This window comes from Anomaloglossus baeobatrachus, chromosome 8, assembly GCF_048569485.1.
Source record: "Anomaloglossus baeobatrachus isolate aAnoBae1 chromosome 8, aAnoBae1.hap1, whole genome shotgun sequence".
Lineage (NCBI taxonomy): Eukaryota > Metazoa > Chordata > Amphibia > Anura > Aromobatidae > Anomaloglossus > Anomaloglossus baeobatrachus.
The window spans coordinates 252633379-252659090 of NC_134360.1; the positions used below are offsets into that span (position 1 = coordinate 252633379).

At 43.8% G+C, this 25712-nt stretch overlaps 1 protein-coding gene across 4 annotated transcripts in view; it reads right to left on the reverse strand.

Annotated features, from left to right (window-relative positions):
• The window catches only part of LOC142249007 (cytosolic carboxypeptidase 6-like), a 2064630-nt gene that overhangs the window by 1904552 nt on the left and 134366 nt on the right, over nt 1–25712 (reverse strand). For all 4 annotated transcript variants that reach the window (XM_075320539.1, XM_075320540.1, XM_075320543.1 and 1 more), the window contains exon 2: nt 22893–23015. In XM_075320539.1, the coding sequence (XP_075176654.1) occupies nt 22893–23015 (123 nt within the window). The remainder of the gene's footprint in view (nt 1–22892; nt 23016–25712) is intronic.

The window sequence follows — 25712 nt, forward strand, 5'->3', positions numbered from 1 at the left end:
GGAAAAAATAATTTGGGGGTATATCTTATAATCCTAGTGTGTCTTATATTAGCTCATCGTAGCGGTGGTGTTAGAGCGGTTCAGGAGGCTGGGTCGGCGATGCTGCGGACTCGGAGGAAGGGGAGTGTCCGCAGCTCAAGAGGGTCACAGGTCACCAAAACTTCAGCCTCAAGGGTATTGCGGCTCAGGAGGGTCGGCTATACTGTGGGCTCAAGGGTGTCGTGGCGGGTGCTATTGAGCCTGCCGGCGGGCTTAGAGCTCTGTTGAGCCCACTGGCGATTGACGAGATAGACTTTAAGTAAATGGCTGCGGAAGCGGTATGTGCACAGGTTCAGATCTTGGAAAGCCGAGATCCCAATCTGCACATGTGCCGTTTCCGCGGCCATTCTTTTGAAGTTTATCAGTCAACCGCCAGTGGGATCAATGGAGCTGGCAGCTCACCGGTTGGCTAAATTGGGTCCACTGCAACACCCCTCAGCCCGCAGTATCGTGAACTCTCCTGAGCCGTGACACTGCCGCAACACCCCTGAGCTACAGTATGGCCGATCTTCTGTCCTGTGACCCCTCTCTGCCGCACTGGAGGAAAGTGAAGACAGCAGTTGCAAGGGATTGGTAACGAACGCATTTCTACGGTTTTATATCTTGGACACCTAGACGTTGATTGTCAAACAATTCATGGAGGTGGACGACTCCTTTAACTCAGAAAAGTTACATCAACATAAACTAGAAAACTCTTCTCAGACAAACTATCAGCTGAAGGAACTGCCGATATAGAAAATACACCACTGGACCATTGAGTGTAGAACTAAATAATGCTATTAGGTAAGAAAGCAGCACCATGTTTGCAGCGCACCTTAGCCTTTTCTTATTACTTATTCTTAAAGAGTCCATGAAAAGAATGTAATTCTGGAAATAATTTACTGTTACTAGATGTAATTTGCACAATTTCTTGGCTGCATTATACAGCAGCTCTCATTAGTTATCATTCCAGAGGTAATATCTTATCTTATAACCCTTAACCTTTTCTTATGAAGGTATTTTCTCAATTTTATAAGTTTATGATATGGACTTGATATTTATCACAGAAAGACTGATATAACTATAAACATTGTACAACTATTTTTATACTTTATCCAATATCTACAATGCTATTGTCACCAAATGCTAGAAGTACACATTAGTTAAAGGGATCCTGTCACCAGATTTGTCCCCTATAAGCTGCGACCACCACCAGTGAGCTCTTATATACAGCATTACAGAATACTGCATATAAGAGCCCAGGCCGCGATATAGCACCTAAGAAACATCTTTTATTAAACTCGCCAGCGGGGAGGTCCGGTCCGAAGGGAGTCGCTGCTCTCGGTCCAGCACCTCCTCTATTCCTTCCATCGCCGTCCTCCTTCCCAGGTCTGTATGTATGATGCATCCTACGGCAACCTCACAGAGTCCTCCATTGCGCTCCTGCACACGCGCACTTTTCTCTGCCCTGCTTAGGGCAGATCAAAGTACTGTAATGTGCATGCGCAGGCGGTCTTTGACCTCTCCCCGCACCTGCACATTACAGTACTTTGCTTTGCCCTCAGCAGGGCAGAAAAAAATGCACATGCGCTGGAACGCAATGGTGGCATCTGTTTTGGTGGTATAGGACACATCACCCACATGGAGCAAGGAATGAGGACAGTGATGGAAGGAAGACAGGAGGTTCTAGACCAAGATCAACAACGCCCATCGGACACGACTACCCCACAAGTGAGTATAAAAGCTGGTTTTTTAGGTTATATAGAGTGGCCTGCGCACTTATATACAGTATTCTAGAATTCTGTATATAAGAGTTTACTGGTGGTGGCCGAAGCTTATAGGGGACAAATCTGGTGACAGGTTCCCTTTAAGTGGCAAATGGACATCTAAATTCACATTTCAGGTGACCAATGACATCATAAATTCATATAGACCATTGTCCATGTTAAAAAAAACATGATGTGCAAACATATCCATATTTGCCACCACTAATAAAGCATATCTTGGAAAATCAACTTTTATCCACAATTGTGTCATTAGCACAATTTCTGAAGTGTTCCCTCATTTGTAAAGTGTCCAGTGTTAATGGCGCTAATATCATCCAATCCAAAATAATGAGTCCTGGGCAACATGTGTCGCCCAACATCCTCTGGAACAAGAGATTATTCTCAAAGGGGTTTCCAATACTAGGACAACTCCTTCTAAAGCGGGCTTTACACGCTGCGATATATCAAACGATATGTCATCGGGGTCACGTCGTAAGTGACGCACATCCGGCATCGTTTGACATATCGTAGCGTGTGACAGCTACGAGCGACTGTGAACGAGCAAAAATACTCACTTTATCGTTGCTCGTTGATACGTCGCTCATTTTCTATAAATCAAACGTCCTGTTGTTCATTGTTCCCGAGGCAGCACACAACGCTCCGTATGACACCCCAGAAACGATGAACACAGCTTACCTGCGTCCCGCCGGCAATGTAGAAGGAAGGAGGTGGGCGGGATGTTTACGTTACGCTCATCTCCGCCCCTCCGCTTCTATTGGCCGGCCGCTGTGTGACGTCGCTGTGACGACGAACGTCCCTCCCCCTTCAGGAAGAGGATGTTCGCCGCCCACTGCGAGGTCGTTTGGGAGGTAAGTACGTGTGATGGGGTTACGACTTTGTGCAACACGGGCAACAAATTGTCCGTGCCACACAAACGATGGGGGTGGGTGAGATCGCAAATGCGATCGCACGGGAAATTGCAGTATGCAAAGCAGGCTTTATTCCATATGTTTCATCCAATTAAAATAAAAAAGCTCACATTTCCAGGGCTTATATGAGTTTGTGATGTCACACGAGCCCCGCATCCAATCACTGCTGGCTTCACTCCCCGTCTTCGAAAGCAAGAGACATCAATAGTAATCAAAAAGCATAATCAACAGGAAGTGGGAGGCAGCTGCAACTCTCACTTCCTGCTGATTATCTATTTGTTCAAAGGTGGGGAGAGGGAAGCCAGTGGTGAGTGGGACCTGTAGCAAGAAGTTGTTTGAGCAGCAAAGTTGGCTTATAGCCACCATTACAAAAGTTCCAGCATGAATAAAGGAATCATTAGACAATACCAGAGAGAGGGACCAAGAGGGACCAGATCCATGTGAAGACCTGAGAGAGACCAGACCCAAGAGTAAATCCAAGTGGATCAGACCCAAAAGAAGGCCAGCGAGAGATGAGACCCAAGAGAGACCAGACCAAAATGAAGACTGAGAAAGACCAGATCCAAGAGAAGACCCAAGGGAGATCAAATCCAAGAGAAGACCCAAGAGAGACCAGACCGAAGAGAAAACCCAATACAGACCAAAGCTGGGAGAGCTGAGCTGAGTGAGCAGGATCAGACCCGAGAGACGACTAGGCTGCAGCAGAGGGACGTTCATGTAGGCCGTCGCTTTCAGTGTACAAAGTCGGGACTAGGGCCACGCTTCAGGGAACAAAGGTGGCCAGCGTGATTAGTGTACCGAGTGACTCACCAGTCTGGGGCTTGCGGCCTACCAAGTAGAATCGTCGACCTCCATTATGACCTGTGTGATGTTACACGTTGTCTAGAGAGTCATGGTGACGGGTCCAGTAGTTACAGTCATGCCATTTGGGTTGGGGTATTAGGACTAAGATATTTCCGATAATAACAGTTATTTAATAATAATAGAACGATAGTAAGTAAATAACATTTTGCTAATATTCCGTTCATGTAAATTACTGTATTTTTCTTGTAACATGATTTATTCCATTTTCATTGCTTACACTATCCTATGATATTATACCGAAGGCATCCCTTTTTATCCCTTTTTATTGTATTAGTCAACTAAATAGTTGTTGGTTTAAGTTCCACTGTTTCATCCGTGTAAAGTGGCAAGAAGAAAGAAGAAAGCTAGTTTTTAAAGAAAGAAGCTATAAGATATCCCCTTTGCAGTTTGCAAAAAGCCATGTAGGGAACACAGATAGCATGTGGAGGAAGGTGTTCTGGTCAGATGAGAGCAGATCATTTTTTGGGCTAAATGCAAAACGCTATATGTGGTGAAAAACAAACACTGCATGTCATCCTGAAAACACAATCCCCAACGTCACACATGGTGGAGGTAGCTTCCTGCTGTGGGGGGGCTTTTCTTCAGTAGGGACAGGGTATCCGGACAGAGTTGATGGGCAGATGGCGGAAGCTAAATTCAATGCAATCCACGAGGATGTATGTATGTTCACCTTCCAGGAGGACAACTACTGCCAGAGCTACAATCGAATGGTTTAGATCAGAGCATATTCATGTGTGTGAATGGCCCAGTCACACTCCAGACCTAAATCCCACTGAAAATCTGTTGCAAGACATGAAAATTGCTGTTCACAGATCTATTCCATCCAATCTCACTGAGCTACAGCTAGTTTGCAAAGAAGAAAGGGCAAAAATTTCAGACGCTAGATGAGAAAGACATCCCCGGGTAGAGACATCCCAGAAAAAGACTTGCAGCAGAATTTGCAGCAAAAGGTGATTCTACAAAGTTATGACTCAGGGGGGCAGGTCATAATTTTAAGATTCATGCTTACATAAAAAAAAGTTGGGGGGAGGTTTAAATCTGCAGACGCGTTTCGGTGGTGTCACTGCAATAATTAAGATGACACCACCGAAATGCATCTGCAGATTTTAATCTCCCCCTCTCCTTCTCTGAACCTTTTTTCATGTAAGTGAATTTGAATTTTTATGTCTACACTTGGATTAAATAAAGATTTTTACTATCGGATCAAGTGCTGGAACCACTACTTCTTATACAGAGCCTTGCTGCACAGCAATCTTCCGGGCGCGGTCCTTTGGGTGAGCTGTCATTTCAGTTTTTTGTATACTAACATGGTATGTACTTTTTAAAAAGGAAATAGGGATGGGAGAGAATTTATTTCAAATCTGGAATCATTCTTTAATTTTAGTTTTTGGATGACAAGTCAAGAGAGACTCCTTCCTTCTATGTTTATCATTCAGCTTGTAAATATATAGAAAAGTACAGTTCTGTTTCTTCTGTAAAAGCATTCAGAAAAGCACACACTGTCAGCCTGAAGATTATTCCCATACGCTGTAAATGAGAATAAAATCTGATAAAAAGTCCAGACAGACAAGGGCGCAAATCAAATAAAAAAATCTCTGTGCTCATCTTCTGCAGATATGAATAGCCTGCTATGGATGTACGGTAATACAGACCTACTCTCTGAAATCCAGTACAAAAGAACAACATCTTGTTGACAGTCAAGATTTATCTCCATATTCCCCTGCCGTGCTGTAAAAACATTCTGCTGTTGGGATACAAGAAAGCAATTTCACAACCAAGGACAATTCAGCAAGGCAAACAGCTGAAATGAACCGGAGGGGGTCATTAATCAGGGGACACAAAGTGACAAAAATGAGGCTCTTGTTCAATCTGCATTATTTTTGCATCACTTTGTGTAGCAAATAGGTCTTTCTCGCAGGTGTTTAGATCCCAATAAATGGCACATGGTGCATGCATTATGCTGTACGTGTTTGTGAAGAAGGGAAAGGAAACGATCCTGGAGAACTTGATATTTCTAACTTAGCCCGTTAAACAGCTTCTCGAAATATCAGAAAGGGGCTGGAAAACAGTCCACACTCTACATCCTACTGGAAAGTCTTTAATAGCTAAGGAGTCTTTCTTGTGTCTTCCAATCTCCTGGTTGGTAAGTATACACCTTAGATATCAGTTTGCAGACACCAATTCCTTTGGGTCTCTAACCCCTATACATTCACGTGCTTGGCCAACTATTTTCTTGACGGCCATGTTGAACTCATTGTGCCTGAACTTGTCGGATCGCAGACGTTACTTAATTTGAGACCTGGCTAGTACCAGTGTGGCAGACTGGCTGGGAATCCCCGGTTCGGTTGACTGTCGACGGCCATGCTGAACTCATTGTGCCTGCCCTCGTCGGATCGCAGACGTTACTTAATTTGAGACCTGGCAAGTACAAGTGTGGCAGACTGGCTGGGAATCCCCGGTTCCGTTGACTGTCGATGGCCATGCTGAACTCATTGTGCCTGCCCTCGTCAGATCGCAGACGTTACTTGATTTGAGACCTGGCTAGTACAAGTGTGGCAGACTGGTTGACTGTCGACGGCCATGCTGAACTCATTGTGCCTGCCCTCATCGGATCGCAGACGTTACTTAATTTGAGACCTGGCAAGTACAAGTGTGGCAGACTGGCTGGGAATCCCTGGTTCCGTTGACTGTCGATGGCCATGCTGAACTCATTGTGCCTGCCCTCCTCGGATCGCAGATGTTACTTAATTTGAGGCCTGGCAAGTACCAGTGTGGCAGACTGGCCGGGAATCCCCGATTCCGTTGACTGTCGACGGCCAAGCTGAACTCATTCTGCCTGAACTCGTCGGATCGCAGACGTTACTTAATTTGAGACCTGGCTAGTACCAGTGTGGCAGACTGGCTGGGAATCCCCGGTTCGGTTGACTGTCGACGGCCATGCTGAACTCATTGTGCCTGCCCTCGTCAGATCGCAGACGTTACTTGATTTGAGACCTGGCTAGTACAAGTGTGGCAGACTGGTTGACTGTCGACGGCCAAGCTGAACTCATTGTGCCTGCCCTCGTCGGATCGCAGACGTTACTTAATTTGAGACCTGGCAAGTACCAGTGTGGCAGACTGGCTGGGAATCCCCGATTCCGTTGACTGTCGATGGCCATGCTGAACTCATTGTGCCTGCCCTCCTCGGATCACAGACGTTACTTAATTTGAGGCCTGGCAAGTACCAGTGTGGCAGACTGGCTGGGAATCCCCGGTTCCGTTGACTGTCGACGGCCATACTGAACTCATTATGCCTGAACTCATTGGATCGCAGACGTGACTTAATTTGAGGCCTGGCAAATAGCAGCATGGCAGACTGGCTGGGGATCCCCGGTTCCGTCTACTGTCGACGGCCATGCTGACCTCATTGTGCCTGAATTTGTCGGATCACAGAAGTTATTTAATTTGAGGCCTGGCAAGTACCAGCATGGCAGACTGGCTGGGGATCTCCGGTTCCGTCAACAGTCGATGGCCATGTCAAAAATATTTACTGCATAGTAAGAGTCAAGACTAGAGATGAGCAAACCCAACCTGTAAATTTCGGGGTTCGTACTGAACACTGAGTGTCCGAAGCATGAAAAAAAAGCCTGTGTCCAAGTTCGGGTGCTGCTCATATGCTAACCACTTGATCGAGCATTGCTGTGCCCGGGTACACTCGATGGCAGTCAAAAGTCCAAGCAGTTTGCAGTCTCTGAATGGCTCTCACTGAAAACCACAATTTCGGATGCTGTGTGTAAAAAATAAACAAAACAAAAAAAAAAAAAATGGTCCCTCCCTCTGCCGGAAATGCTGTTTATGGCTGGCTTTACATTTGCCCAATGCTTGACTTTCATTATACTCGTTACTCGAGTCGAGCCTGTTCGTTTGGGCCCCATTGACTTGTATGGAGTTCGCGGTTTGGGAAAAGTTCAGGTCAAGTTTGCATCCCGAAACAGACTTTTAACTAAAATCCGCCAAACCCGGTAAATCTGAAAATCCAAGGGTCCGCTCATCTCTAATCAAGACACCCCTGTATAGAAAAGATGTTTGTCCAGTCCTACCAATATCAGTGTATGGATCTTTCTGAGCAGCAGTTGAAAGCATCTTCTAAAGGAGCATAAACTGGAAGAAAAGGTTAGCAATTATGTTTAAGAGAAAATCAAGCAAAATTAAATAAGGAAGTACTGTATATTTAAAAAATTCCTAACTTTGTAATGTAAAGCCTGCTTTACACGTTGCAATTTCGCATACAATATCGTATGCGATTTGCAACGCCCCCATCGTAAGTGTGGCATGTTCAATTTGTTGAACGTGCCGCACAAATGATTAACCCCCGTCACACGTACTTACCCTCCATACGACCTCAATGTGGGCGTCGAACGTCCACTTCCTGGAGTGGGAGGGACGTTCGGCGTCATATCGACGTCACGCAGCAGCCGGCCAATAGAAGCGGAGGGGCGGAGATGAGCGGGACGTAAACATCCCGCCCACCTCCTTCCTTCCGCATTGCTGGCCGGGAGCCGCAGGAGGCAGGTAAGATCTGTTCATCGTTCCCGGGGTGTCACACACTGCGATGTGCGCTACCCCGGGAACGATGAACAATCTGACGTGCAATTCTAAAGAAAGGTACGATGTGCGTGCGATGAACGTTTTACCGTTCAATCGCAATCAGACATACCTGTCACACACTGCAATGTACCTTACAATGCCGGATGTGCGTCACTTACGACGTGACCCCGCCGACACATTGTAAGATATATTGCAGCGTGTAAAGCGGGCTTTAGAGGGAAAAAAATGTAGTCCCTCTTTAAATTATGATGTTCTCTGCTATACCTCATGGTCTGTTGTTGCTGGGCCCACCAGAGGATGCCATGGCCCTCCGTAAACCAGTGCAATCTTGGTTGTATTCATTTTCTACGACTTAGCCATTGCTATTTACGTCACTGTGGAAGAATGAAGATATTGAATATTGATAATGTACTATCAACAATCATAAACCAGAAAGAAGCGAAGTAAGTACTTTGTGTTGTTTTTATGTAGCAGACAGTCCTTTGGGTTCCTTAAAGAGGACCATCCACCAGGATTTTCATATATAAACTTACGCCAGTGCTATACTGGCACTATCATGCTGATTCTATACATACCTTTAGTTGTGAGATCGGATGTTTAGTTTCTGAAATATAGGCAAGTAAAGGTTGTGAAATGCACTGTAATTTGATTGATAGGTGCAACGAAATATGTAATTGCTGGGTTTTGCTAGTTATTTCCGCCCCTGTCTTCCTGTCCTTCCTCCCCGTCTCTGTTATTACAGGGGGAGGAAAGACAGGCAGCAGACAGGGGCAAGAATAACTTGCAAAACCTGACCCACCTATTAGATATTCCATTGCACCTATCAATCAAATAACAGGGCATTTCACAAACTTTACTTGCCTGTATTTCAGAAAGTATACATCCGATCACACAACTACAGGTATGTATAGAATCAGCCTGATAGTGCCAGTATAGCACTGTATGTAGAGACTCAGCCTGATAGCGCCAGTATAGCACTGTATGTATAGAATCAGCCTGATAGTGCCAGTATAGCACTGTATGTATAGAATCAGCCTGATAGTGCCAGTATAGCACTGTATGTAGAGACTCAGCCTGATAGCGCCAGTATAGCACTGTATGTATAGAATCAGCCTGATAGTGCCAGTATAGCACTGTATGTATAGAGTCAGCCTGACAGCACCAGTATAGCGCTGTATGTATAGAATCAGCCTGATAGTGCCAGTATAGCACTGTATGTATAGAATCAGCCTGATAGCGCCAGTATAGCACTGTATGTATAGAATCAGCCTGATAGCGCCAGTATAGCACTGTATGTATAGAATCAGCCTGATAGTGCCAGTATAGCACTGTATGTATAGAATCAGCCTGATAGTGCCAGTATAGCACTGTATGTATAGAATCAGCCTGATAGCGCTAGTATAGCACTGTATGTATAGAATCAGCCTGATAGCGCCAGTATAGCACTGGCTTTAGTTTATATATGAAAATACTGGTGGTTGGTCCTCTTTAAGACATACATCAAGATCCAAATGCAACTGCTACTGCTGCACTCCCTAAAACAAAACTCTGATCTGACTTGAAATGCATGAATTTTTAAACTTGTCATGTTGTAAATGGGAAGTTCTACCATACAATTAAAGCAAAACTGTTCTATTTAATTAAATAGAGCTTTATTATTCTGCAAGAGCAACTAAAATGTTAAAGTGATTTTATGTAACGTTCTACCACTAGGTGTCACTAGATGCAACTAGTGGCGGGGAAGTCAAACATGCCGAAGGTCTGGAGCTAGGAAGTCACGTATGGAACACAGGGAGAAAGTGGAGTCGAAGTCAGGTTACGAACCGGAGGTCAGAAGCCAGGAAGTCACGTAAGGTATACAGGGAGAAAGTGGAGCTGAGGTCAGGGTACGAACCGGAGGTCAGAAGCCAGGAAGTCACATAAGGTATACAGGGAGAAAGTGGAGCCGAGGTCAGGGTATGAACCGGAGGTCAGAAGCCAGGAAGTCACATAAGGTATACAGGGAGAAAGTGGAGCCGAGGTTAGGGTACGAACCGGAAGTCAGAAGCAGGTGGTAACGTCAGAGTCAGGGGAATGGATGGAGAAGGGTATCAGAGGTTTGGGGTAGGGAGACAAGATCAGAAGAGAGCACATATGGGAGCCATAGCACTCATTGCAGAACAGGAACTATGACTGCCGGCATTCCGGGTGAACAGGCCCCTCACAACACCAGCCCAGGACCCAAGGCCGGAAAATAATCCATCCACCAGAGAATAATACAAAACAGAGCATCAGTTCTGCTGGAGAGCAGAGCACCGCGGATCAGAACCATGACATTTTATAAGGTTATAATGTAGGTTTTGGTTTGTTTGATTTTTTTTTTCTTAAAAACAGCACCCCTTTTTTCTCTAGGTTGTGTCTGGTATTACAGCTTAACTTTATTTGTATTTTGCAATCTTAGACATTATGCATTTTCCATTTTATCTATAATGTCTCGGAGAGTGAGATAGGGAATGCGGTATACAAATCCACAAAATGTAAGTGTACTGCAACTGCACCTATTCTGCAATTAATCGCTACTCTCTAATTATTGTAAACTAATTCTGGGCTCTCGGCCATTCAGAAAGTCAATCTACTTAAACCTTCAAAATAGCAATTTCATATACTTACTGCTGAAAGTCAGGTAATAACCACATTTGTGAGAGGGATGCTTTTGTAGGAAGAATGAAATAATAAAAAACAACAAAACGTTGATATGTCATTTACAATATGAAAATTAGGCCATATCGTTTAAGACATCTGAAAACAGAAAATGATTCCGCTGCCTTTTATGTCAAAAGAAAAAGACGTCTCCGGCAGATGTACGTGGAATTATCTCGGTGCATTTAGAAAATATTCGCAGCGGATAAAATAAAAGGCATTGGAATCTTTTCAGAAGTCTCCTATCTATAGCTGCATTTTCCAATCAGTAGATCTCGCGCTCGCCTGTAAGCTATCCATAGAGACACAATAATATATGGTGTGTGTTTGGAGAATTGCAGTTGGAAGATTTCGTATCACATTTAAAATAAAACAAAAGGAAAATTATAATTGCGTTTCCGCTCAACTGTAATTCTGAATGTAAACCGAGAGCAAAAGGTGGTAATTAGTCACTTGTTAATTCCATATTCTCTGCAGTGTTGTGTCATTACCCATGAATTGTGTGCGAAATATTTTATTTGAGTCTAATATTCATTATACCTTTATTATCCATTATTGTTCTTCATCGTTATTTGGTAATCTGTATAATATAATGGGTCAAATGCTTTGGCTTTGATTATATAGATTGTATTTATAGTGCTGGTTATAATGACCTAAGTGGTCAATGTCTGCCATGAGTGTGTCCCGCTCCGGGGAGAACTCTGGGATCAGAAGGTCACAATACCTTATTGCTCGCAGATCCACTACTTGTATTTGAGTGAAATCCACTTGCTTTTAGTACTGTAAGGGTTAAGGACTCTTTTCTATCTGGCTGTGCTTTGGAACCTTAATCTCAGGTGCAGCTCTTTTGTGACCATTCCCCTTCACTACAAAAAGTCACATGTTTTACCATCTGATGTCGGTGATAGAATCTTCATTCTTATGCTGACCACTTTGGAAGGAGCTAGTCTCTAGAAGAAGCTGAGGAGTCATGACAGTTGCAGCTGTCGATGATAGAATCTTCATTCTTATGGTAAAACACGTGACTTTTTACAGCAAAGGGGAGTGGTGACAAAAGAGTTTTACCTGGGATTAAGGCTACAAAGGACAGTCAGATGCAAAAGAGTCATACTCATGACAAGCAGGACACACTCATGACAAGCATTGACCATATAGGTCCTTATAACCAGCACTATAAATAAAATGTGTCCCCTTTGATATAAAAAGGTCATGTGTTTTATCATCTCATGCTGGTGACAGAATCTTCATTTTTATGCTGACCACTTTGAAAGAAGCTAGTCTCTGGAAGAAGCTGAAGAGTCATGACAATTGCAGCTGTGGTGACAAGCATTGACCATATAGGTTTTTATAACCAGTACTATAAATAACATGTGACCACTCCCCTTCGCAATAAAAAGGTCACCTGTTTTACCATCTGACACTGGTGATAGAATCTTCATTCTTATGCTGACTACTTTGGAAGGGGCCTGTCTCTGGAAGAAGCTGAGGTGTTATGACAGTTGCAGCGGTCTGTAATAGAATCTTCATTCTTATAGTAAAACATATGACTTTTTACAGTAAAGGGGAGAGGTCACAAAAGAGTTGCACCTCGGATTAGGGCTACAAAGGACAGCGAGATACAAAAGACTCACACTCATGACAAGCAGGACACACTCTTGACAAGTATTGATCATATAGGTCTTTATAAACAGCACTATAAATAAAATGCGTCCCCTTTGATATAAAAAGGTCACATGTTTTATCATCTCATGCTGGTAACAGAATCTTTATTTTTATGCTGACCACTTTGAAAGGAGCTAGTCTCTGGAAGAAGCTGGAGAGTCATGACTGTTACAGCTGTGGTGTTTTGCTGCATTGGAGGAGCTTGAAGTGTTTTCATTTTGTGTCTATTTTCCTCCTGTCTGTCTCCCTTCCCACGTGTTGTATTATTGCAGTAGTGGGACAAGTGCTCTTGTTGGCCTTCTCACTAGCCAGGGTGAGTTCAAGGCAAGTGAGGGTTTAGGCACGTATATCGGTGATGGGAGGAAGGAACCATATAGGGACGTTAGTGAGGGGCAGGAGGTCACCCTGCTCCTCTCTCCCTAGGCTCACCGTGTGTACACTGTGTGTTGCGACACGTGCTGAGAGTTCCCTTATACCTGGCGGTACCCAGTATTCACTGAGTGACAATGCCTTTCCAAAAAAAAAAAAATTGCATAAATCGATAGTAATGGCATGTAAAACCAACAAATTCAAGAAGGAACGACAACAAAAATGGGACAAAAAAAGCACAATAACCTCAATAAAATATACGGTCTTCATGTTATCAAATCTGATTCACTCCAATGTAACTGCTGTGTTTTTCTCCAGTGAAGTACTGTGAGCTGCCGCGTCTATACTAAATCTATGTGTTTTCTGCTTCTACATCACATACGCATACAGAACTCATACAGGTTTGCATTATATGAACATCGGAAATGGAAATATTCAAACCTGTAGAAATCACCGCTGTGGGTCCGCAGCATCGGATTATTTGTTTAATCTTCTGCCTACTGTGGTGCCAGCGCCACGCTGAGCAATACATCCTCTGGCAAAGAGGAGTCAAAGAGAAATGTTTACCATCGAAGGCAACCTCTATTAAAGCCGCTCTCTTCTTGTTAAGACTTATGGAAAAATACAGTTTATATCACTGCAAACCTAACCTCCACCAATTCTGAGCATAGAAAAGCTCGTCTCGGGAAAGCAACATTTCCTCCATTACCCAACTACTGTAGATCATCCCGCAACTTCAAGATTTCCCAAGATCTGCACTTCTACTACTTATACCCTTGTCCAAAGGCAGTGGAGTAACTAGAGTATGATGGGCCCCGATGCAGAATTTGGACCTGGGACCCTATCATTCCCGCATGTTGATCAGATGTATATGTATGTATACATTTAGTGTTCTAAATCCTATAACGATATACAAGTTGCCCTCCCCCCATTATGCAGTAATGTCCCCCACTCTTTTCTAATGTCCCCCTTCCTGGGCTCCTTCCTCGTAAATATGTCTACCTTCCTGTACTAGTGTCCCCCATGCTGGCCTAAGTCCTGGCAAATATGTTCCCCATCCAGGTAAATATGTCCCCCATTCTGATATATAGGTTCCACATCCTGGTATATACTGTCCCCCTCCTGGTGTATATATGTTCCTCCACTGGGCTCCATCCTGGTATATACTGTCCCCCTCCTGGTATATATGTTCCTCTCCTGGTATATACTGTCCCCCTCCTGGTATATTCTGTACTAGCCCTCCCCGGCTCCCACGGAGTGCGGTGTCCTCCTCTATAGCCAGCCCGCAGTGGCTGCCAGATTTCATCGGCGTCCATGCAATAGCAAAGCATGACATCGCCTCAGTCACGAGGACGGCGTTGAAAGCTGATGGCTTCTGTTTGGCTGGCAGAATGTATCACAGTCCCGGGTACCAACGGGTACCAGACGCACATCCAGCTGAAGCTGGGGCCCGATCATGGTTGCTATCCCTGCGACTGCGATTGTTCCTCCCCTGTCAAAAGGATCTGTCACTGTGACTATGTTGCTTTTTGATAAAGGGTGGTAAAAATATCTTAAAGCCACTGGTGTTGTGATCCGGAACCATGGAAGATCACAATAGATCATTGGCAAAAGGTGACAAGAGCATTGGCAACTAATCTGCCCACCATCCCCTTACTAACCATCAACACTATAAGTAGCTGAGGGGTGAACTAACATCCTATGCACCGCAAACCCAGCCAGAGAACTAGCTATCCTAAAGGAAGGAAAGATGAATAACTTTCTGCCTCAGAAATAGACCGCAAAAGGTATAGCAAGCCCCCCACATTGAAAGACTACGGTGATATAGGAAAATAGAATACACAAATGGATGATAGGATTAGCAAAGGTGAGGCCCTACTGACTAAATAAGACAGGATAGGAAAGGAACTGATGGTGGCCAGAGAAAAACCCTGCAAAAATCCAAATACCTGATAGTAGAAAAAGGTCCTCAGATAGCACGATCTGCACTCCGTCCTATATTGTCAAACCAATGAACAGAAAGCAGGAACAATTTCAAATTCAAGAAGCAACAAACACATGGACTTATAAGAGCAAAACTCCAAACATAGCTGCAGGGAGCGTCCCAGCTAAGGAACAGAGAGGGAAGATTCCTGCATGCAAATAAACTGAAAACAACCACAATAATTGACAACCCAGATAAGAACAAAAGAACAAAAAATAACATAAGAAAGAACGAAGCACTTATCTGGGGTAGATGTGGTCAGAAGCAAGATGAAAAGGCTGGTGAGCTACAGGACATTGATAACCGGCTCAGACTACCAGGAGGCCAAGGTTTAAATAGGCAGAGAGTTAGCAATGGAAACGCCCATTGCTCCAGCACACCTGGTCTCTGTCCAAACCATTCTTGGCCTCACAGCAGCAAAAGCATAACTGACATGCACAACACATTATGGAAAACCTCCTAAAGCGAGAGATGATCTCAATTGCATGGTATGACTTTCAAGTGATGTTCTACAGAGAGAACTATTGGATGCTTCAAATATATTTCTATGTCTTTAGGGGATAAGCGTTGGGTGTCCAAACTTTGTATGGCATCAGCGCCATGGTGGATAATGCTGAAAGACTGGATGGAAGTGGTTAACCTGCGCTGCTGTGGATATGAAGACCAAGAAGTACAGATCCTGGATAATGATTTATTACCTACGCGCTTCGGAGTAAAACAATTCCTTCCTCAGGACAATTATTATGTCCTGAGGAAGGAGTTGTTTTACTCCGAAAAGCGTAGGTAATAAATCATTATCCAGGATCTGCAAGTCTTGGTTTTTACATGCACGGCAGCGCAGGTTATCCACTTCCATCCAGTCCTTCAAAATAGTTAAAAGTAGTTATTTACACAGGACATGAATACTAAAAAAGGCAAAATAACATCCAAAATATTAGGGTCTTGATTCATCAAAGCTTTTCCAACCTAAAACTAGCATAAAAAGCTATGTAAAATTGCAGACTTTTTGAGCTACGTGTGGCTACTCAAAAACGTTGTTTTCTATCATTTTCTCCCAACTCTGACAAAGTGGACAAAGCTGGAGTGGGACGGGAGAGTGGTGACCCCGCTTGTCACATTAGTGATAAGCAGTGCGATCCCCACTGGAGTAAGATTTGTGGGAAGGCGCACACAAAAGTGAACGTCAGCTCACCGACTCACTAAGCGGAGTGAATTGGGAACTAAGGGTGCTTTACACGCTACGACATCGCAAGCGATTGCTAGCGATATCGAGCGTGTAAGCACCCGCCCCCGTCGTTCGTGCGACATTTGGTGCTCGCTGCCGTAGAGAACATTATCGCTACGGCAGCATCACACGCACATACCTTGTCAGCGACGTCGCTGTGACCGCCGAACAATCCCTCCCTCAAGGGGGAGGTGTGTTCGGCGTCATAGCAACGTCACTGCGACGTCAGTAAGCGGCCGGCCAATAGAAGCGGAGGGGTGGAGATGAGCGGGACATAACATCCTGCCCACCTCCTTCCTTCCTCATTGCCGGCGGCCGCAGGTAAGGAGATGTTCCTCATTACTGTGGTGTCACACATAGCGATGTATGCTGCCGCAGGAACGAGGAACAACATCGTACCTGCACATACAACGATATTTGGTGTTTGGACGACCTCTCCAAAACCAACGATTTTTACCACTTTTGCGATCGTTGAAGGTCGTTCGTACGTGTCACACGCTGCGATGTCGCTACCGGCGCCGGATGTGCATCACAAACACCGTGACCCCGACGATATATCGTTAGCGATGTCGCAGCGTGTAAAGCACCCTTAAGTCCAAGGAGGTATCATGTTTTTTCAAAAATAGTCAAAGAAACATGAATCAAATTCATTTCTATCTAATGCAAAAAATGTAAATGTAGATTCAATAATAAAATGCTACCCCCAAAAAAGGGTCTTTGATGCGAATAACAATTACGGCGCATTTTTTTACTATTTGAGAAATGAGGGGAGAGCAGTGATTGGTTACTTTGCCCACATAGACACTTTTTCTGTTACTGAATTACATGTTTTATAAAGCTTTTATTCATCCTAAAAAAACACAGCAAATTCCAGAACATATACATGGCTGCAATGTGTGCATGCTTTTACACCTCCTCAATACTTTTTATGGTCAACAAAGGCTGGAAAACACTGAAAGAATTGACACGCAGCAGTTTGCCAAATACGTCAGGAAAAGATTGCAATTGTGTGCATATTTCTGAAACCTCATAGCTTTTGCTGGTGCTGTATAAAATAGCTTTTAGGCTATGTGCGCACGCTGAGTTTTTGGTCCAAAAATTTTCTACACCAAAAAACTTACCTAGTGACAGAAAAACGCACCAAAAACACATGCTTTTTGGCTGCGTTTTCGGTGCGGGTGTTTTTGGTGCGGTTTTTTCTATGCATTTTTTTGTGAAATCAATGGTTGGAAGGGCTAAAAAGCGCAGGAAAAAAAAGCACCAACAATTGACATGCTGCAGATTTTTTATGCACCCAAAACTGCAAGAAAAAAAGAAGCAACGTGTGCCCAGCACTTCAGAATTCTCATTGACATGCAGATTTATCAATAATCTGCAGAATAAACTGCACCAAATCTGCAACAAAAAAAAACTCAGTGTGTGCACACAGCTTTAATTTGTATAAAAAGTGCAGCAAAAAACACTGCAAAGACACATAATGTGAACATAACCTTAAAGTCATACTCACATGTACAAGTTTCATGTCCATGTTCTATCTGCTTTTTTGGAAAAGGAACACGTACCTATTTTAACAATATGGATGGCGAAAGCCACAAGAACAAAACAAGATAAAGGCACGTGGACATCATCCAGGTTATATCCTAGTTCTGTCCGGTTTTTTTACTGACTGTTTCTTGGAGAAGCTTGTGAACCTCCATCAGTTTTTTCCCTCATACCAGAAAAAACGGATGATGATAATAATATTTATTCACTTATATAGCGCTATTGATTCCACAGCACTTTACATATATTGGCAACACTATCCCCATTGGGGCTCACAATCTAAATTCCCAATCAGTATGTATATGGAGTGTGGGAGGAAACCCACCCAAACACGGGATGAACATACAAACTCCATGCAGATGTTGACCTTGGTGGGATTTGAATCCAGAACCCCAGCGCTGCAAGACTGCAGTGCTAACCACTGAGCCACCACAAGACTGCAGTGCTAACCACTGATCCACCACAATACTGCAGTGCTAACCACTGAGCCACCACAAGACTGCAGTGCTAACCACTGAGCCACCACAAGACTGCAGTGCTAACCACTGAGCCACCACAAGACTGCAGTGCTAACTACTGAGCCACTGTGCCACCACAAAAATCGCAAACAAATGTTTGCATACGGAAAAAATATGTTAATTTTGCACTAAACAATATCGCAGAGGAGTAAACTTTCCAAGAGATCAGAGTCCAGGTATGAGCCTGTTTACATTTCTGCTTTAATTCATGCAAATTTTGGCTGTGAAATACAAAAAATCTTGGGTTGAATGGTTGGTGCAACCCACCCATAAAAGTTCAGTCCATTCATTGCCCCTTTTAAAGGCTTTTTAAATTCCCTCAATGTTTTCTCCAGCTTTCTATTAGTCAAGAGTAGTGATGGGCGGACCTGTTCTGTAAAAGTCCAGATCAGCGTGGGTTCAAAAGAACCTGAGGACCAACCTCGGGCCTGGAGCTCTCACGGAACTACGTTTAACGTTCCAGGTCCAGCCACCCCAGTAATAAAAAAAATCAAAGAAAAAAAAGAAAGAAAATAAGAATAAAGCAAGCGCTTCAAACTTACCGGTCTGCACACGGCTGTACACTGGTTCTAGGCTGACCACTCTACTTCCGGGGCTGCTCATTATCCTTCATGCATATACACTGCTTTCCCCGCCCACCGGCAGTCCCGGCATCTCTGATTGGTTGCAGTCAGACAGCAACCCCAGCCTGTGTGACAGAGTATCTAACTGTAACCAATCAGAGGTGCTGTCTGTGTCTAGATTGGTGTAACAATAAATAAATAAATAAATACATAAATTAATTAATTAGAAATCGGGGAAGAGACCACTCCATAGTATGATACCCAGCGTAGGCTGCAGCCCCCAGCCATGTGCTTATCTTGCCTGGGTATTAAAATAAGAGGAACCACATGCGGTTTTCTTTATTTTTTAATTATTTAAATAAATAATTTTTAAAAAAAACGACATGCGGTCCCCACCAATTTTGATACCTAGCCAAGATAAAGCCCGACAGCTAGGGGCTGGAATTTTCAGACTAGGGAGGTCCATGCTTTTGGACCGCCCCCAGCCTAAAAATAGCAGCCTGCAGCCCCCAGCAGTGCGTGTTATCTTGGCTGTGTATCAAAATAAGAGGAACCACATATGACTTTTAATTAGTTAAATAAATAATTAAAAAAGCCGAGCGGAGACTCGATAAGTATACTGTGCCTGCTCCAATCCCCCATCCCTTCTACCACCATTTTAAAGCACTGCATTCTAGTCTCCATAGACTTATATGGGAAACCGGCGTCCGGCCAGATATTCGGGATCAATTCCAGGCCCAAACTGTTTTTTTTTTTTAACCTGGTTGGACCAGCCAATCCCGGGTATCTGTGAGGCCGTCCATCACTAGTCACGAGTGTATGGCTTATGTGTCCCCCATTCTGATATCACCTGCGTTTGCATCATTACCTCAAATGAAGATGGAAATTCAGAGGTTGACGTCTTGGAATAGAAGAGAAGTATTTTCGCAGAGATGTAAGCGTGTTAATAATACTTTTACAAATGCTTGTTTAAATCAATTCGAGCACAAAAAAGAATCGTCAATTTACAGCCTATCTATCTAATTACCAGATAATCTGTTTAAATAAAAACACAAGAGCCAGACACCTCACTCCGAAACGCGGTAACAGAACCAATCCATCTGCTTGACAAGTCGACAGAGACTTGGAATGGTAATGTAGGAAGTGTATTAAAGGAGAGTGAAATACACCCAGTCACTAATCCTTATAAGAAAAAGAATCTGTCTCATCATTTACTAGTGATTAATTTATTGTACGCCGCACCAGGAGAGAGCAAATATGCCAATAAAGTCATTACAGACCGGCAAAGCCACCCGGGAATAAGCATGAGGCAAAGGCGGATGTGCAGATAAACATGCAAACTAATACATTATTATAGGAATATATGTGCAAAAGTATGTGCACCCTCCACATTACACCTAGACGAGCTTTACTGATGGCCCATTGTACATCCATAGATATGGACTCTTTTATTTCTTCTTTTAGTAGAGTTTAGACAAGATTTTGGAGGCATTCATGAGAATTTTTGCCCCTTCATCCAGACGAGCATTTGTGAGGGCAGACACTGATGTTGGGTTGGTCCAAGCTCACAATCTCCATTGTAAGTCATCACAAAAGGTGTTGATTGGGGTTGAGGTTAGGGCTCTGTCAAGTTCTTCCCAACAAAAAACCTCCAACCATGTCTACATTGACCTTGTGCACTGGGCACAGTCATAAGGACCGGAAAAGGACCATCTCTATACGAACTATGATGGAAACTATGAGTGTCCAAAATGTCCATCAGATGCCAAAAAGAGAAGTATCATCCATCACTCAATAGGACACGTTACTATTGCTGCAGAGTCCAGTGATGGCTGCTTTACACCCCTTCTAGAAATGTCGTGAACGGACTTGTTATCCGGGTGGCTCCTATTATAGACATGGCAAGGCGCCAGGTGTTATACAATGGGGTGCAATATAGCTGGATGTTATATACCGGGGAAAAGGGCTAGATGTTATACAATGGGGCAATGATGCCAGATAGTATAAACTGGGGACAATGGGCCTGGATGTTATACACCAGGGGTAATGGTCCGGATGTTATAGATTGGGGTGTAGTGGGGCCAGATGTTATACATCGAGGGCAAAGGACCAGATGTTATAGAATGGGGCAATGAAGCCAGATAGTGTACACTGGAGACAATGGGGCTGGATGTTATACACCAGGGGCAATGGTCCGGATGTTATAGATTGGGGTGCAGTGGGGCCAGATGTTATACATCGAGGGCAAAGGACCAGATGTTATAGATTGGGGTAAATGGGGTCAGATGTTATACAGTGGGGCAATCAGGCCAGAGGTTATACACTGAGGTGAAGGACTAGATATTATAGATGAGGGTAAATGAGGCCGGATGTTATAGATCAGCTGCCATGGAGCAGGACATTATAAACTGGGGTGCAATGGGGCCGAATATTATAGATCGGGGTGAAGTGGGGCCAAATGTTATACAGTTGGGCAATGGGGCCATAGGTTATACACTTGGGTGAAAGACCAGATGTTATAGATCAGCGTCCATGAAGCCGGATATTATAGACTGGAGGCAAAGGGGCCGGATATTATAGTTTGGGGTGCAGTGGGGCCAGGTGTTATACAATGATGGCCAAGGACAAGATGTTATAAATTGGAGTAAATGGGCCCAGATGTAATACACTGGGGCAGTGGGGTTGGATATTATACACCAGGGGCAATGGTGCGGTAGGTGATACACTCGAGGCGAAGGATCATAAGTTGTAGATCGGGGTAAATGGGGCCAGATGTTATACACTGGGGGCAAAGGGGCTAGATGTTATACACTAGGGCAATTGGGCTGGATATTATACACTGTGGGGGTAGGACCAGATGTTGTAGATCGGGATAAATGGGGCCAGATGTTATACACTGGGGCAATGATGCTGGATATTATACCCTGGGGCAATGGTGCTGGATATTATACACTGTGGGGGAAGGACCAGATGTTGAAGATTGGGGTAAATGGGGCCACATGTTATACACTGGGGGCAAAGGGGCTGGATATTATACCCTGGGGCAATGGTGCTGGATATTATACACTGTGGGGGAAGGACCAGATGTTGTAGATTGGGGTAAATGGGGCCAGATGTTATACACTGGGGCAATGGTGCTGGATATTATACACTGGGGCAATTGGGCTGGATATTATACACTGTGGGGGGAGGACCAGATGTTGTAGATTGGGGTAACTGGGGCCACATGTTATACACTGGGGCAATTGGGCTGGATATTATACACTGTGGGGGAAGGACCAGATGTTGTAGATTGGGGTAACTGGGGCCACATGTTATACACTGGGGCAATGGTGCTGGATATTATACACTGGGGCAATTGGGCTGGATATTATACACTGTGGGGGAAGGACCAGATGTTGTAGATTGGGGTAAATGGGGCCAGATGTTATACACTGGGGCAATGGTGCTGGATATTATACACTGGGGCAATTGGGCTGGATATTATACACTGTGGGGGAAGGACCAGATGTTGTAGATTGGGGTAAATGGGGCCACATGTTATACACTGGGGCAATGATGCTGGATATTATACACTGGGGCAATGGTGCTGGATATTATACACTGTGGGGGAAGGACCAGATGTTGTAGATTGGGGTAAATGGGGCCAGATGTTATACACTGGGGCAATGGTGCTGGATATTATACACTGGGGCAATTGGGCTGGATATTATACACTGTGGGGGAAGGACCAGATGTTGTAGATTGGGGTAACTGGGGCCACATGTTATACACTGGGGCAATGGTGCTGGATATTATACACTGGGGCAATTGGGCTGGATATTATACACTGTGGGGGGAGGACCAGATGTTGTAGATTGGGGTAAATGGGGCCACATGTTATACACTGGGGCAATGGTGCTGGATATTATACACTGGGGCAATTGGGCTGGATATTATACACTGTGGGTGGAGGACCAGATGTTGTAGATTGGGGTAACTGGGGCCAGATGTTATACACTGGGGCAATTGGGCTGGATTTTATACACTGGGGCAATGGTGCTGGATATTATACACTATGGGGGAAGGACCAGATGTTGTAGATTGGGGTAAATGGGGCGATTTTAGCTTTTTCAGATTTCCATTGATATCATCTCCTAACGAGTCAAGTTGAGCTGATCAGGTTAATACTTTTTCTTAAACTTACCGCTTTCGAAGCAGGCATCAAATATTAAGTGCCCCCTCTTTGGTAGTCCGTTAAAGCCAGGAGGTGAAACAATAAGTTTGCTCACATTCCGACACATGGCAGCTTCATTCCCGATTCCATTACCTGTAATAAACAAGCAACACAGTGGTATGAATAAATCAATAGTTGGGTTTCTTTACTACAGCACATCCATTGTAAGAGTGAAAATGTAATATTAGCTTTACTACAGCACAACAGTATGTTTGTCAAACAGGTCTGACTTTAATATATGAAAAGGAAGAACGATATTTATCAGAATTGATTAAAAAGAAAAAAATCCTATATTCACGGCAGAACTGTCCCTTCGGAGCGGAAATCTGATAAAAGCTTCATCTCTCGGCAAAGGTTTCACATCCAAAGTTGGTTAATATTTTTTCTTTGTTTTAGAAATTTAAAGGGAACCTATCAGGCAAAATGACATTATGTAAATTAGGTGCACAGTGCACAGTGGGCGGGGCCATCTAGGCTGCGGCTCTATCTTTACCCACCCCCAATCTCCTTGATTGACATTGCTGGCTATATTGGGCACAGGGCTGTCTCGACTGAACATACATTATTAAAAAGGCCTTAGATCTGATGATTTATCCAAGACACAGTGGTCCAGATTCATCTTTGCTATTTCTCCAGTTTTCAGCAGTAATTTGCTCCTTTTTTGTGGCCATCAGAAAGCCCTGATCTCAATCCTATTGAGAATTTATGGGCAAAGCTGAAAAGGCCGGAGCGAGCGGCGACCTCCACACATGGCTCAGCTCCACCAGTTCTGTCAGGAGGAATCGGCCCAAATTCCACCAACTATTGTGAGAAGTTTCTGGAAGGATCCAAAACATTTTCCCCAAGTCACACAGTGTAAGGGCAATGCCACCAAATACTAATGACCTGGAGGAAACGTCACTGTGCAGAAAGGAAGAAAAATGCCTGAAAATATTCTCTCTCTCTCTCTCATTATTCTGGCATTTGGGAAATAGAAATAATATTGGATCCTAATTGACCGAAAACAGGAAAGGTTTATTCTGATTTCATGTCAGATAGTGAGAAAAACCTGCAGATGTGTCTGTATACAGAGCGGAGGGAAACACCTGCAGATATGTCTGTATAGAGAGTGGAGGGAAAAACCTGCAGATGTGTCTTTGTAGAGAGCGGAGGGAAACACCTGCAGATGTGTCTGTATAGAGAGCGGAGGGACAAACCTGCAGATGTGTTTTTATAGAGAGCGGAGGGAAAAACATGCAGATGTGTCTTTATAGAGAGCAGAGGGAAAAACCTGCAGATGTGTCTGTATAGAGAGCGGAGGGAAAAAGCTGCAGATGTGTCTGTATAGAGAGCGGAGGGAAAAACCTGCAGATGTGTCTGTATCGAGAGCGGAGGGAAAAACCTGCAGATGTGTCTGTATAGAGAGCGGAGGGAAAAAGCTGCAGATGTGTCTTTATAAAGAGCAGAGGTAAAAACCTGCAGATGTGTCTGTATAGAGAGTGGAGGGAAAAACCTGCAGATGTGTCTTTATAAAGAGCAGAGGTAAAAACCTGCAGATGTGTCTGTATAGAGAGCGGAGGGAAAAACCTGCAGATGTGTCTTTATAGAGAGCGGAGGGAAAAACCTGCAGATGTGTCTGTATAGAGAGCGGAGGGAAAAACTTGCAGATGTGTCTGTATAGAGAGCAGAGGGAAAAACCTGCAGATGTGTCTGTATAGAGAGTGGAGGGATACTTTTGGTTTCAACTGCTGGACTAAGATCTTTTCCATCTAGACAAAGAGACGTTTTGTCTCAAACTGCATATACACAAATATTGTACTGCAAAATCCTCTGAAACTCCTTTGGTGACGGTTTATGGTAGAGAAATGAAAAAATTGTTTAAAAGAACTGAAGTCCTCAGTTAATGGCTAAATGAAAAGATGGTAATAATAGCAGCTTTCCAGACTGCTCAGGTCTCTTCATCAGGCCGAGTATAACACAAAAGCTGAAGAGTCACATATTTATACACAACAGGACATAGAATGGAGCAGTAAAGAAGACAAGTGATGTGAAGCAGAACTATCACTATGGCAAGAGGACAAACTGTTGTGGCCATAAATATTGCAGCAGTTCACAGATAAGCGGTGTGAAAGAAATGAACATTCAATTCAGGGACAACAGCTCCGGTGACATTCCTGCAGTCAGCAGCCGATTACACACTGCCTCAAAAATTGTGACATCTGTGGCATTGTACTGTGTGATAAAACTGCAAATGTTAGTGTGGCTTTGTATTGTGGGCAGTCTAAGGCACACCTGTGCAATAATCATGCTGGACAACCTAATGCACACCTGTGCAATAATCATGCTGTCCAATAAGCATCTTGATATGACGCACCTGTGAGGTGGATGGATTATCTCAGCAAAGCAAAAGTGCTCACTAACAAAGATTTAGACAAATTTGTGGACAATATTTGAGACAAAACGTCTCTTTGTCTAGATGGAAAAGATCTTAGTCCAGCTCATGAAAAATGGGAGCAAAAACAAAAGTGTTGTGTTTATATTTTTGTTCAACACAGAAGTATACAACATAAGCAAATGAATGAACGCAACTTCAAGTCTGAAAAGAAACAAAATGCAAATGCCGAATATTGTTTGGTGGCAGCACTTACCCCCCCAAAAATGCAAGAAAAAATAATCAAAATGCTGTATTTACTCCAGAATGGTATCAATACAAAAACAATACAGCTCAGAATTGAAAAAAAAGGCAAAAAGAACGAATCCTCGTGCATTTATTATAAAAAAATAAGTTAAGATTCGAAGAAAAAAAAAATT